The sequence below is a fragment of the Natator depressus genome, chromosome 6 (assembly GCF_965152275.1).
Source record: "Natator depressus isolate rNatDep1 chromosome 6, rNatDep2.hap1, whole genome shotgun sequence".
NCBI lineage: Eukaryota > Metazoa > Chordata > Testudines > Cheloniidae > Natator > Natator depressus.
The window spans coordinates 10042673-10058310 of record NC_134239.1 but is presented as its reverse complement, the minus strand read 5'-3'; the positions used below and the strand labels follow the sequence as shown (position 1 = coordinate 10058310).

At 40.3% G+C, this 15638-nt stretch overlaps 1 protein-coding gene across 1 annotated transcript in view; it reads right to left on the bottom strand.

Annotated features, from left to right (window-relative positions):
• LOC141989671 (E3 ubiquitin-protein ligase rnf213-alpha-like) overlaps window positions 1-15638 on the bottom strand; it is a 174349-nt gene that overhangs the window by 83110 nt on the left and 75601 nt on the right. Inside the window, 9 exon segments of the mRNA XM_074956604.1 lie at window positions 2682-2873; window positions 3784-3921; window positions 8427-8644; window positions 9686-9851; window positions 11122-11708; window positions 12451-12582; window positions 13184-13363; window positions 14032-14236; window positions 15077-15199. Coding sequence (XP_074812705.1) covers window positions 2682-2873; window positions 3784-3921; window positions 8427-8644; window positions 9686-9851; window positions 11122-11708; window positions 12451-12582; window positions 13184-13363; window positions 14032-14236; window positions 15077-15199 — 1941 coding nt within the window.

Below are 15638 nucleotides of genomic sequence, written 5' to 3'. Positions count from 1 at the left end.
TGGGGCTCCAGCCACTGCTGGGAGCCCCAGGCCCTTTAAATTGCCCCCTGGGGAAGCCGGGCTGCCCCAGTACGGTGCACCGGCTCTTGCCGGGTACGCCATACCGGGGCTTACTTTCACCTCTGATCATGGGAGATGTAGCCCAATGAGGGAGTCCAGCCTATAGAGGAGAATGGGAACATGAGGCACCCAAATGACAACTCCCGTGGGGCAGTACAGTGGCATTTTGAGAGAAAGGATGGTCCATCCTAGCCTAGGACTTAGAAAATGCAGGTGCAAGTCATTCAGCATCTCAGATCCCCCCTCTGGACAATGGGGATAACTGCCCTGCCTCACAGGAGAGTTGTGAGGATAAAGACCTTAAAGACTGTGAAATCTTTAAGATCTACAGATAAAAAGTGCTATCTATTATTTCAGAATCAAAATATTCGGATTTTCATCTGAAAATTTTTGATTTTTTCACCAAAAAGTCAAACTTTTCCCTGGAAATTGTCAGTGAAAACAATTCCCCCTCCCATTTTTGTTGACACTTTCCAGGGGGGAAAAATTGTTTTCCCACCAGCTCCACTCAAGAATCTCGGCTGATCTCACCACAGAACTACTATGCTTCTAAGAGAGCCAAGACCCAACTTATAGGGCCTGATTTTGGTAGATGCTGAGCATGGACCACACAACTGGGTTAGTGACAACTAGAGCTGGGAGAAGAAACATTTTAGCTGAAGCTTTTTTCCCCAAGAAAAAGCAGTTTCAGGTCATCTAAAACCTTTCATGAATTCATGTCAAATTTGTCAAATTGTTTTGGTCAATTCCACCCGCCCCAAATCCTAAAACCGAATTCTGAAAAAAATTGAAACATTTGTTTAGATATTTTCTAAATGAAATTTTTCTATTTTTCAATTCAAAACCATAGAATACATTTTTAAAAACTCAAAAATAAAATGAAATGTTTTATTTTGGGTTGATCAAAATGTTTTGTTTGACCCCAAATGAAGTTTACTTCAACTTTTTGGTTGGCTGAAAATTAAAAAAAATATTGGGTTGACTTGCAAGATCCTTCTTTTTAATTTTATTTTTCGGAACAGCCAGTAGACAACAAAATCAGTCATTCACATAGCTCTTGTGAGCCCTTCTGACAATCAAAGCATTAGTGCTTTGTTGATCAAACCCAACATATTTCCCATGGACATCAATGGAACTGAATCAAAACTTCTCTCCATTTCTTACGGTGCTTAAATGCTGTCATTTTTCATTCATTGCCACAATGTGTAACTGAGGATAAGAACGTGAAGGATTAAAAAAAGAAAAGTTGAGATGATTGGGGTGACAGAAGGATGCAGGCCCGTACCAAGTTATGCCATGCTTTTTGCTTGCCTATACCAAATTATGCCATTTGGTGCCCTATGTTGAAAGTCAGTTTAATCTTTTATATGTATAACTGGTGGATGAGGCAATGCCAAGCCATATGCCTTGCCTAGCATGGGGTGTTGAGGAACTATATCTTGGCCCATCCCCAGTGAATAGGTGAGCCCTGCATGGCTGAAGGATGGAGCTTGGCAATATAAATACATGGCTGAGGGAAGAATTTCTCAGGCTGGGACTGGATTTAAAAACAGGGGGCTTCTCTGCCCCTTCCTACGGATTGATGTGGTAGAGGAGCTTGAGTGCTTATAACCCTGAAAGCTGAGCCAGGGGTAGCTTTGCTACCAACAGGATCTCCCAAGCAAGACAGGATAGATGCCAGACCAAGGAGCAATCCATTGGTTCTCCAGCTTGGGGGTTCTGAATAAGGCTAACAACCGTATCCCATAAACGGTACATCTGTTAAGGATTTCTCAAATAAACCTGGGAAAACCACAAATGATGGTATGGATAAATGCTCTCAGTGACGGAAGGAGGACTGGATGCTTCATGGAATGTTTTGAGCTTATATAGGCCAGGAGCCCTCCAAAATATGGCAAATACACATGACATCCCTGCAAGAAATCAGATGACCGGGAAATATATCAGAGGGCTGGGCACGTAGTTAGGATGATGGGAGACAGACCAGCTAAACATCTCTTGGAAGGACATTCGTATGGTGTCTGACCAAGGAGAAGATGGAGTGATAATATTGAACAAGGCCTAAGAACTCTTAATGAGAATCACCATCAATTGGAAAAACATGCCTGAACTTAAAAAAATAAGTTTTGGATTTTCAGTAAGTGAAAAATTTTGACATTTTGACTTTTTGTCCCGATTCAGGTAGGGAAAAAATTTCAAAATGTTAAAAAATTCTTACAAGATAGATTCCCACCCAGCCCTCCTCCTAAGAGCCACCAGTTGCCTATTCACACCCTCAGAGCTGTACCTGATCTGTGGCCACTCTGAGTTTGTGTTTTGAAAATTTAATTTCCTCTGACATTTCCTTTTTTGTTGTTTTTGTTTCTATGTGGAATGAAAACAAATTTCAAAAAATTGGAATCTCCCGTGGAATGGAAATTCCAAATTTGGACCAGCTTTAGTTCCTATCTTGGCCTCCTAGGACTGAACTAAAGGCATGAGACAGTCTCCTCCAAAACATCAGTTCTTCATCAGGAAAGCATGTTGCTGGAGAAATGGAACTTCCCATCAAAGGGAAGCACAAATATAAAGAAGTGCAAAAAGTCTCACATTTTCTGGTCAATGCAGAGATCAGGATTTACCTCCAGAAACCTGTTCACCTCTTCTCTCCCCTGCTCAGCTTTTGTGGCTATCAGCATGAGCTTGTTCTGCAGCTCAGTGAGCTGAGCCAGACTGTACGTTCTACAGTCCATCTTGTCTTTCTGGTCTTCTTGAGCATCCTTTTCCTTGACATCCCCTGGCAGTAGCAGTGAAATGCAATTATCAAGAGAAGGCTGGAAAACAGAGTTAAGAAAGATAAATGCTGCTGTGCCTTTATTCTGTGGGACCAACATGTGCACCCATCAAGGCCAATACAAAGCATTTCAGAATCTGTTATTCTGCAAGGGTTTTAATCTTAGAAATTTACTCATTTAATCTTACCAATGCAAGACAGTAAAGGTGGAAGAGTCATTCTAGATCTTTGAAGGTATTATGTACAGAGGGCCAAAGATATGCAGAAGCAATGGATTATTTGGAGTGCTATGATTTTTTAGGGACCAACTTTAAACATCTTAAAGGAGCCCGATTTTCAGACATATCCGAGCACCCATCATTAAGATGTTTCCAACTGGATATTCAAAATCATTAGTCGCTTCTGAAAATCATGGCCAGATTCCAACTCTTGGGTCTCAAACTTCTAGTATGAACCAGGCCGAAATGGGGAAAAGGGATAACTCTAAGTCCATAGACTTGGTGATTAGTGATTTTGGGGGGCCAATCTGACCCTTTTTAAAAGATGTGGATTTTCAGACAGCGCTGAGCTCCTGTTATGTTCATGGCACACAAAGAGAAGTTAAATAAATATATAAAATACTCTCGCTGGAAGTTTGCATCATGACACTACTTTATTTCTTAGAATTCAGAACAGTAACACACAAGGATCCCAACAGAGAGAGAGAGAGAGAGAGAGAACAGGCTGCTCCCTAAGGCACAGAGGCACAACTCACTCCACCTTGTTTCAGGCTGGCTCTTTCCAGACTGACTCTGATTGCACGTTTCCCTAGAGCCTGCAAGCAGGATCAGGAAAAACTTCTGAAATTTAAAGTGACAGTCAAACTAGGTCTCTTTCAGGCAGCTCAAGTTGGTCAGCCAAAGTCACTTTGAAAATGTGGACCCTTATATTAAATGCTGCTGAACTTTTACCTTGAATTTCTGTGGTGTGGAGATTATAAAAATCCCTTTGCCATTGATGGCCCTGGCCTGAGACATTGAGGAGCGCTCCACGGACCCATGACAATCATGGACCATTTGCAGCCACTCTCTGTTGTGACAGGAATCTTTCTATTAAAAAAAATTAATGTGTTAGTTCCTGAAGAAGGAATAAAGCTACACACACCAGAATGCTATAGCATCGTTTACTGAGATACCCATAGTACCCCAATCGCTGTAGTGTTCGCTCCCCTCACAACTTCCCAGAGAGAAAGAACTAGGATCATTTCCATTGGCAAAGATGGCAAAGAAGGCGGTGGCGCACAGGGGTTCTGAAAAGCACAAATGATAGATAGGCGTACATTTTGTGTAAGGGGCTAGAGGAATACTGAGGTAACATTATATATAAATATTACACTTCTCTTTTTCCTTCACCTCAGCTTAACTCTCACCAGAGTTCTCTTTTCAGCATTTATCATTTAAAAAAAGGATTACACCACATTAAACCTACCACTCTCCTAATGAGGGCACAGTTAAATCGATGTAATTGTGCTTATACGAGCATAGTTATTTCTGTATTGGAAGAGGAATAAGCTGTACAGGTGTAGGGCACTATTATAGAATATAGAATATCATAGAATATCAGGGTTGGAAGGGACCTCAGGAGGTCATCTAGTCCAACCCCCTGCTCAAAGCAGGACCAATCCCCAACTAAATCATCCTAGGCAGGGCTTTGTCAAGCCTGACCTTAAAAACCACAAAGGAAGGAGATTCCACCACCTCCCTAGGTAACCCATTCCAATGCTTCACCACCCTCCCAGTGAAAATTTTTTTCCTAATATCCAACCTAAACCTCCCCCACTGCAACTGGAGACCACTACTCCTTGTTCTGTCATCTGCTACCACTGAGAACAGTCTAGAACCATCCTCTTTGGAACCCCCTTTCAGGTAGTTGAAAGCAGCTATCAAATGGCCCCTCATTCTTCTCTTCTGCAGACTAAATAATCCCAGTTCCCTCAGCCTCTCCTCATCAGTCATGTGCTCCAGCCCCCTAATCATTTTTGTTGCCCTCCGCTGGACTCTTTCCAATTTTTCCACATCCTTGTTGTAGTGTGGGGCCCAAAACTGGACACAGTACTCCAAATGAGACCTCACCAATGTTGAATAGAGGGGAACGATTATGTCTCTCGATCTGCTGGCAATGCCCTTACTTATACAGCCCAAAATGTCATTGGCCTTCTTGGCAACAAGGGCACACTGTTGACTCATATCCAGCTTCTCGTCCACTGTAACCCCTAGGTCCTTTTCTGCAGAACTGCTGCCGAGCCATTCCCTAGTCTGTAGCAGTACATGTGATTCTTCCGTCCTAAGTGCAGGACTCTGCACTTGTCCTTGTTAATCCTCATCAGATTTCTTTTGGCCCAATCCTCTAATCTGTCTAGGTCCCTCTGTATCCTATCCCTACCCTCCAGCGTATCTACCTCTCCTCCCAGTTTAGTGTCATCTGCAAACTTGCTGAGGGTGCAATCCACACCATCCTCCAGATCATTAATGAAGATATTGAACAAAACCAGCCCCAGGACTGACCGTTGGGGCACTCCGCTTGATACCAGCTGCCAACAAGACATATTATAACTATGTCCATGCTAGGGGCTATGCTAAGTTAACTATTTTGGTTAAAAAAAGAATCACACCCATAACCAAACAAGTATACAGAACAAAAACAGTGCGGACAGCAAGAGTATCATTTTCCAGGGACCAAACGCCTAAGTGCCATTTTCAAAAGAGATTTAAGCACTTAGGTCTAGAGCTGAATGAATAATTGATTTTATTTTTTGTTAAGAGAGGGGGATGGGAAGCAAACTGAAAAATCCAAATAAAAATTCAGTTCAGTTCTAACCAAAATTGAATTTTTTTGTTCCTGTCACTGTGACAGAAAGTACCCATGTGTCCACACTCTACACATTGTTGTAATGTTTGTACAAAATATACCTTGTGAGGTATCATCTGAAAACTCATAATTTGCTGGACTATACTGTCCTAATAAAATACGTGTAGCAAAACTGTATGTGAAGTTACAAGATTTCATTGTATAATGTTATTAACACATGTTCCAAACCGCAGCCGAGGTTGGCAAACAGGCCTGTCTCAAACAAAGGAATGCGTGCTCTGCTAAATTTGCATTTCAGCAGTAAACAGAGTCATCAAGCTGGAAGGGTAGTCAACGAAACCTCAAACAGATGAGGAAAAGCATCAGGAAACATCCTTCTCCACAGACACTTTGTCTCCTGAATCTCCTCTGGAAATATTTCTCAAGGGGGAGCTGACACTATAAAAAGGAGGGACAAGCACCCGAAGATACCCCTAGCCCCCTGCCCATCGATTCACTGCACCAGAAGGGACAAAAGAAGCAGCCATTGAACTGGAAAAGGGTCCTGACCTAAGAAGTTTGGTCAGTAAGACTTCTGAGAGAATGTGGTGAGAAAACTTTGCTTTAAATTTAACAGTTTGTTAAGTTAGGTACTAGTCACGTTTTTATCTTTATTTTTCTCATAACCATTTCTGACTTTTATGCCTCATTACTTGTATTCATTTGAAATCTCTCTCTTTGTAGTTAATAAACTTGTTTTATTGTTGTTTTTTTCCCCTAATCCAATGTGTTTAAATTGTCCGGAAACTCCATTGGGAGTAACAAGATGGGTGCATATTATTTCTATTAAAGAAATACAAACTTTATATAAATGTGTATTTCCAGGAGGGTGCTGGCTGGGCAGTTCAAGATATACATGGGGGGTGGGGAGGAGAGCGAGAATCTTAGACTGGGAGTAAGTTGGAATCACCCTGCAGTATAACCAAGGCTGGTAAGAGCCAAGGAGTGGCTGGCTGGCTGCAGCACACACAGACGTAGCTGGAAGTGATTTGCATGCTGGAGGCTGTTTGTGAGCAGTCCAGGCTGGATGCTACAGTAGCAAAGCAGCATAAAGGGCACCCCAGGCTGGAGGGCAGGGGTGACACAGCTACTTATTAGTCTGGATTGTACTCTCATGTCACAGTCACCAAAACAAAAAAAAAATTAGTTTTGGAGTGAACAAAATGTTTCATTTGATCTGAAACAAATTTTGTTTGTTTGTTTTGCTTAGTTTTGGGTCATTTGGGGGTGTTTTCTACCTTTTTAATTTAAATTAGCTAAATTTTAAAATGAAATGTCATTTCAAAAGGAGAAGTCAAAACAAAATGTTTCAAAATGGCTGAAACAAAACATAGAAATGTTAAGACCATTTCAATTTTTAAAAAACCCTTTCCTATTTTTTTGATCAAAACTATTCACCAAATTCAGCACGAATTCACCATTTTGGTGCCCTCAAAAATATATTTTTCAGCTAATATTGCCATGCTCTATTTAGAAACTTAAATCCCACTGAATTCCAATGTGGCATTAGGCTCCTAAGTACCTAAATCACTTCTAAAAATGTGACAGTCTCCTAAATCAATTAGACATTTATGAAAATTTTACCCCAGGAATTGATAGAATCAAAGAAATGTAGGGCTGGAAGGGACCTCAAGGGTTCATCAAGTCCAGCCTCCTGTGCTGAGGGAGGACCATCCCTGACAAATGTTTACCAAACCTGCTCCATCCTCCAAGGATGGGCTCCCTTGGAAGCCTATTCCAGAGCTTAAATATCCTTATAGCTAGAAAGTTTTTCTTAATATCTAACCTAAATCTCTCATGCTGCAGATTAAATCCATTACTTCTTGTCTTACCTCAAGCAGACATGGAGGACAGTTGATTACAGTCTTCTTTATAACACATTTGAAAACTGCTTTCAGGTGCTCCCCGCCCAGACTTATTTTCTCAAGACTAAACATACCCATTTTTTAAATCCTTTCTCACAGGTCAGGTGTTCTAAACCTTTTATAATTTTTGTTGCTGTCCTCTGGACTCTCTCCAATTTGTCCATCTCTCCTAAAGTGTGGCACCCAGAACTGGAGACAGTACTCCAGTGAGGCCTCACCAGCGCTGAATAGAACAGGGCTGTTACCTCTCATATCTTACATACAACACACCTGAATTATATTAGCCTTTTTTGCAGCCGCATCACATTGTTGACTCACACTCAATTTGTGATTCGCTATAACCTCCACATCCTTTTCAGCAGTCGTACCACGTTGCTAATTATTCCCCGTTTTGTAGTTGCGCATTTGATTTTTCCTTCCTAAGTGTTGTACTTTGCACTTGTCTTGACTGAATTTCATCTTGTTGATTTCAGACCAATTCTCCAATTTGTCAAGGTTATTTTGTTTTCTAATCCTGTCTTCCAAAGTGCTTGCAACCCCTCCCAGCTTGGTATCATCTGTACATTTTATAAACACAATCTCTACTCCATTATCAAAGTCATTAATGAAAATATTGAATAGTACTGAACCTGCAGGACCTCACTAGATACAACCTCCCAGTTTGAAAGTGAACCATTGATAACTACTTTTTGAGTACTGTCTTTCAACCAGTTGTGCACCCACATCATAGTAATTTCATCTAGCCTTCATCTAAAGTTACTTGTTTTAAAATTCCACCAAATGTCACATCACAATGTGTCTTTAAGGTATTTACTTTGAGCAGAGAACAGTAAAAAACTTACTAGCTTCTTTGGAAGTTTATTGTCATTTTCTACAGCGTCTCTGATGGGACTCAGAGCTGAGGAAAAAGCTTCAAACCCTGATTCGGGAGTCAAATTGAATAAGATGGGCACAGAGGCAGAGACAGCGTCTCGGAAGAACCTCACTTTGTCAATGTCCATGTCATTTTCTCCTGCAGAAATGGACGCCAGCTCCACAAATGTAGGAAGTTCTGTTTTGTCTGCAAGAAGAAAAATCCACCAATGAGTGTAAAACAAGCAATCTAAGAATGCTCCAGAATCTATAAATAGTTTTAATCAAAACTTACAATGTCTTTGCCCTCCAAAGCTGAAAAATCCCTGTTGTTGCTCCATTTGGACATGCCAATTAAATCAAATGAATAAAATCTTAGATCTAGGGGTGGTCCATCAAAACTTTTATTAGAAATAAAATTGTGTTTTTGACTAATCACATTTTTTGTGGAGGTCTCTGTTTTCCTTGGAATTTTTTTATTTTTTATTGGAAAACCAAAAACTTGGAAAAATATTTTTGTTTATTTTTCATTTTTTAGATTTTTGGCAATTTTCAGCTACAAGTTTTTGGTTGCCAAGTCAGATTTTTTTAGCGGATATTTATTTTCCATGCAGGAGAAAATCCCAACACTTTTCAAACATCTCTTCTCATTTCCACCAACAGTACGGGCACCTTCTCTGGCAGCTCACCTCTTACTGTGCTCAGAAAGCGCAACATTACAAGTGCAACGTGTAACGTCTTTCCTACTGACCTTACAAAGCGCTCTGCTACTGGACACCTTACGACATACGTGGGAGAAAAATATTTTGCTCATTTCATAATTCCCTACCCCAAACCAATGCCTGTCCAAGTGTTCTTCACTACACATATAAATGTCCAGTGACAACCCCTGAGTGCCACAGTCTCATTATTAGCTGTATTTACTAAAAAAAAGAAGGAAATTGCTGCAGAAAGATCTTCATTATTTTCCAGTTAAAGTCACAGAAATATTGAAAAGGACCCTTACGTGAAAACAGAACTAACTTTAAGATAATTTGATCTTCAGAAAGACCATGAAGCACCAATTAGGGAAATTTTCAGCAATATTTTATAACTGTTACAATTCATACACGTGAAAATCACCATAGACATTACAATAACAATCCTATCTCCGACCCCCAATACGATGACTTACAAACTCTAGCAAGTAAGGGCTACACAATTGGCCCTATGTTCTTTCTTAGCTTATAAATACTGGTATAAATTTCACCTTTTATGACAGTTTTGATCCAAGAGGTAAAGCCTTTCTTTGCACACTCAAGAAGTTCCTTCAAGAAGTCAAGCACACCCTCGGGGATATTACTCAGAGTATCTTGAACTTTTATAATATCATCAGTCATATAACCAAGAGTCTTGTCCTTGAAGTCCTTGTCTTCCTGTTAAAACACAAGATAAAAAAATTATGTGTCTTAGCAAAGAAATGAGATAAGCATTTATTTTAATTAACTTATTGTTTATGTTGCACTTTGAGCTGTACAAACACAGAGAAAAAGACTGTCCTTGCCCCCAAAACTTTGTTAACGCAGAGTTAAGGTTGCCCAGTGCTGCCTTGCGCCCTTCTAGAATGTGGAGTGGCCAAATTTAAATCTCTGAAATGCAAACCTCTGAAACCCAGAAAATCCAGAATTAAAAGTACATGCCACTCCTACTACACAGTCTTTAACACTGCTTCCTAAAGCTGGCAACAGGTAATAATATAATCCTCTGGGAGTCTATAAAAGTCTGCTCAGCCATAGTTGGATTTACTATTGTGGATTTGTATGAGATAATAAGGACTGGTATACACACAAACATGCACTGGTTTAAATAGATCAGGTTCTTAGAACCGATTTAAATATTTTGGTGGACGTCTGTTTGTGGACACTCTCATTTTGGAATAAAAGTGGCTAAAGCTGAGTTAGCTAACGTCACTTTTGACTTGGCCCACTATTATCCAAGAAACGAACTGTCCACCGAATTAACTGAATTGGTTCTAACTCACACCCTTTGTTATTAATGTGATTAAAATTATTGCAAAAATGCCTTAAATACCGAAACCTCTAAGAGGGTTCCCAGCTGTGGATCCCTGACAGAGATAGGTGCCTCCATGCAGCCCTGACTTAGGCACCTATCTCCGAGAGAGGGTCAGGGTCAGCCCACACCCCTGTTGTAGGCATCTCCCATTGACTAGCTTAGGTAGCTCCCCATCTTGTGTACTGGCTTTTGTGAATCATATTCATAGGCGCCTATATCTCTCCACACATTGTATACGGAGCCTGGGCCCTAACCCAAGCTATGTGGATTGCAGTGTGGTTCCTGTGATTTTCTAGGCACCTAAAAGTTCAGTAGCTTTGTGAATCTAAGACTGAAAGTCTGTGCAGAACCTAGCGCAATGGTGGCTAGATCTCTGTCACTGTGAGCCTGTGCAGCATCCGGCCTAACAGGGCCCTGATCTCAGGTTACGGCTTCTAGTAGCTACATAATATGAAAAATTAAAAAAAAAAATCTTTCTTTTGCCATTTTTACATCACTGGAACTCCACTATTTTCCATGGAGTCACTCCAGGCTTTCACCTGAGTAAATGAGATCAGAATGAGTAGATGTGTAAAACGAGACTGAATTTGTCTAACTAATTACTCTAATGATATTTATGAGAGTCCTACGTACGTATTTTGTCAGGTCATCAAGGAGCCGGAAATCTCCACTGAGTCCCAGTGTCCTTCGTAGCTCATCTATCATTTTGGCTCTCTTCACCACCATGGAGAGTTTCACGTAGTTATTAATCTTAACCACTGCGGCCACAGCCCACTCAGACATGCTGCCAGGTCCTCCCTCACTCTTCTCCATGATTTTAAATTCCTTTCTGAGCACCTGTTCAGTTATTGGCAGATTTCCAAACTGACTCTCAATGTCACCAAGGCGGATGGAAAAATCTTTAAGGGTCAGATAGGTGCTTTGAAAATCGTCCATGGCCGGGATGTAAATGTTTTTCTGCACTTCATCCAGGGAAAGAAGGGCTTTGTCTGGGAAATCACCCTTGGCAAGTTTCGCTTTCAGCTTCCACAGCTTCTGGAAGAACTGGCTTTCCTGGAGGGTATGAACTTTTCTAACCATGTCGTTGTGTTTAGCGAGTGGGTGCGACTGCAGACATTCCCTTTTCTCCTCTCCACTTACGGAGTATTTCTTCACCAGTATCTGATCCTTAATGCTCTGTTTATTGTCGTCAACACTTCGCTCCATGGCACCTACATCAACTAAACAGTGTGGGGATATAGATTTATTAATATGTAATGCATAGATTTCAAGGCCAGAAGGGATCACCATGATTATCTAGTCTGACCATCTGTGTAACACAGGCCATAGAAGTCCCCCAAAACAATCCTGCTAGAGCAGATCTTTTAGAAAAACATTTGCCCATTAAATGGCCATGACAACTAGATTGATAAACACTGGCCCCTTATTCCCAGCCAAAATTTGTCTCCCTTCAGTTCCTAGCCAGTGGTCTGGCTCTGCCTTTGTCTGGAGGGTAAAGACCCCTCTGCTCCCAGCTATTCCTTCCTTGTGTTGGCCCTTCTAGACCAGGATCATGTCACCTCTTAACTTTCTCTTGGATAAGCCAAATAGGTTGAGCTCCCTCACTCTCTCACTGTGAGGCATGTTTTCCAAACCTCGAACCATTCTTGAAGCTCTTTTCTGAACCCTTTCATTTTGGCAACATCCTTTTGGAAATATGGACACCAGAACTGGACACAGAGTATCCAGTAATGGCCTCACCAGTGCCATATACAGAGGTAATATCGCCCTGCTCCGACTCTACGTTCCCCTTCTCATAACCCAGCCCTCTTAGCCACAGAATCGCACTAGCAGCTCATGTTCAGCTGATTTTCATCAGGACCCCAACCCCTTTCTAGTGTTGCTGCTTTCCAGGATGCAATCCAGTGAGTGTGTAAGTAATTCCATTACTATGTACTACAGGAGAACAGAACAGGATGGTACCGTTTAGGATGTCCGTGATGCAGCCGCACAGACGCAGAAATGCTCGTCTTTCCTCTGTTTGTTTTTTCAGCTGCTCCAACTCCTTTCCCCTGACATCCAGCACTTCCGTTATATATCGAGAGAAAGATGGCTCTGAAGAAGAGATACACAGGATTTTTGAGACAACTGCTATGATATGGGGAAGCTGCCCTGGAGTTTAACTGATGCAGGAACAAATATCTGCCTGAGCCAGCAAAGAGCTTCAGACAATAGCACAGAGATGTAGGTGGAGCTTATTTTGGGGGCACAACTTGGAAGAGAACTTCTGTCCTTCAGCCTTTTACTAGTCATACAAAGATTTCTGCAAGCAACATGAAGTATTGAAGCTTCTAATGAAACCAGCATAAAGAGCCAAAACTGAAAATTGTAAATGCTTAGAATTCAACTGCATTTATTAAAATAAATGGTACTTCAAATATTCAACTGCTATCAGATGTACATAAAGAAGAGAATGTTTTAATATTAAAAGTCAATCCATCACATTTAACACAATTGATTCCAATTAAAAAACCATATTTTAAGACTCTGCCTTTGAATATTATATTTACCATTAATAATTGGTTTTATGTTCCATAGAAGTGGTAATAATGCATTGTTTTGCATTTTATACTCATTTTTCTTTTCTGACTGTTACATAAAAAAATTAATATGTTGGGTGCCTCTTGGGGTCAGAAATATGAAGCTGCAAATTTACCAATGAGACACAGCATCTTGACAAATTCTTCTGTGTGTTGTAGAATGTCGGATAGCATGTTGAATGGGACGTCTCCGGAAAATACTCTGTGACCCACAAAGGAGAACAACTCATATACCTTTGAAATCAGCAGTTGTGCATCTTCGCTAATTTTAATTTGACCCTTTTGCTTTGATTCTTCTGCAAAATACAAAAAATATAGTGAGATATTGGGGACGATTTCAGAACACATACTGGAGTTTTCTTCTTTGTTTTAACAATAAACCCAAGAAAATGTTAACTGTTTCTCACGTCCTTGACTTCATTGGGACCGTTCACCTGCATTAAGATAACTCTTTGCATACTCAAATTTTTTTGAGTAGATCCAAATTTGAATTTTTTTGAAATTTGTGGTGAATCAGAAAGTTGAAAAATATTGTTTTGATTTTGGGCATTTTAATGATCTTTTCAATTTTATTTTTATAAAATTGAAGGTAATTTCAAGACCTACAGTTGTTTCAAACTGAAAAATTGAAACTTTTTTTTTCAAAAATGTCAAAACAAAACATTTCAATTTTTTCTTGTTTTCTTCCTCCACCAAAACAATTGGTGAAACAGACACAAATTTGTAAAATGTTGAGTTATTGCTCTATTTTTCTCTGAAAGAAAGTTGTGTCTGAAAAGTTTCAATCAGCTTTAGTCCTAAGTCCCTAAGGGCCAGATCTCCAAAGGCATTTAGGCACCTACAGCTGGAGATAGATGACTAGTGGGATTTGGCACCCAGCCAACTCCTTTTCACTTAATTATGATCCCAATAAGCTGAACCCATCCTGAGGTCATCAGAACAAAATGTCCATACAGAAACTCACCGACAGCTGATATAATATCCCAGCCCATGGAGGAGTTGAGCAGCCGTATGAGAACGCCAGCTGTGTTCTTTTCAAACCGGTTAGCATTCGCTATCTGATTCAATTCTTCAGTCCACATCTTTTCAATGATAATAGATAGGATTTGTCCAAAGATTGGCTTGTTCGTCTTTGAAAATTTGCTAAGAATATCTCGCAACTCTGACTTCTGTAAGAAAGAATATTTTCTAACTACATGGGTAGAGATATTACACACACACACACATCATCTCTCACATCTGCTGATGTTTTTGTACCCATGTGTAACATACTACTCATGTCTGTCACATGTCATAAGTAGAGCTAAAGGAATAATGGATTTTGCGTTTTAGGGGCTGACCTTAAAAAAAAATTGAGTTTGATTTGGACTTTTTGTTTATTAAATTTCTCATTGAATTCAAAACGCAAAAAATAACATTTTGAATCAAATAATATGTTCCTGGTTGGCTCAAAGTTTATTTTTTTAAGGTACATGATTTGTTTTAAGTCAACTGAAACATTTTAGTCAACTTGACTAGACACTGTTTTTGAGGTTTTCATTTTGGTTTGGCTATTTTGGGGGTGTTTTACACCTTTGTGTGCATGTGTGGTTTTTTTAATTGGCCAAATTTAAAAATAAAAAGTCGCAATGTTTTGAAAAAGTCAAAATGTTTCAACTTTTATAATTTTTTTCAGGTTGTTGTTTGTTTGTTTTTATCCTAAACTACTTGTTGAATTCAATCCAAAATTGTGAATAGTTTTGGAGCTCCAAAAATGCACATTTTGGCCAAAAAAATCTATTCATCCCCTCCCCCAAAATTGCCCAGTTCTACTAACAACATCTATTAATCATTTAGTAACCTTTTAGAATCCATTTGTAAGTGTTCCCCTAAGTGTACAATAAGTACGCACAAAGCCACCCAACATGGCAGAGTTGGGAACAGCGCTCAGGATTTCCTGGCTTCTGGACCCTTTGTTCAGTGAAGGTCAGGCAGCTCCTACACATGAGGAGAGAGAGATTCTGCTATACCTGGCTTTTTGTCAGACTTTTGATCCTCTGAACGATGTGCTGTGAAAAGCCATTTTCCAGTTCTGTGTCTTGGTACTTTCTAATAAAAGTCAAGTAGTGATCAAACAGGTGTTTATGGTTCACCTAGAACAAGAAAACATTTGTTATGCAACCGTCTTTTGTACCCTCAGAAAAACTTTTCTTAAAGCACATGCAGAGTCAGATCCTCAGCTGGTGTAAATCAGCAGGGCCACATTGGAGTCACACCAACGTAGACCAGCCGAGGAGCTGCCTATCATTATTTTGGTGTGTAAGACAGGAGTAACGTGGTAGTGAATCAGTCCCTTAAATATTATGGAGCTCATTCTCTCCTGCTTGGTGCTGTGGGACATCATTTGCTTCAGTTTCAAGTGGGGGTGAAATGACACCTGAACATGCCCCCTGATGGTAGCAATTTACATTCCTTTTGCACAGGTGGAAATGCCGACCCAGGTTGAAAAACCATGGGGAAGAAGGTCATAGATTCCAAGGCCAGAAGGGCCATTGTGATCATCTCGTCTGACCTTCTGTGTAACACAGGCTA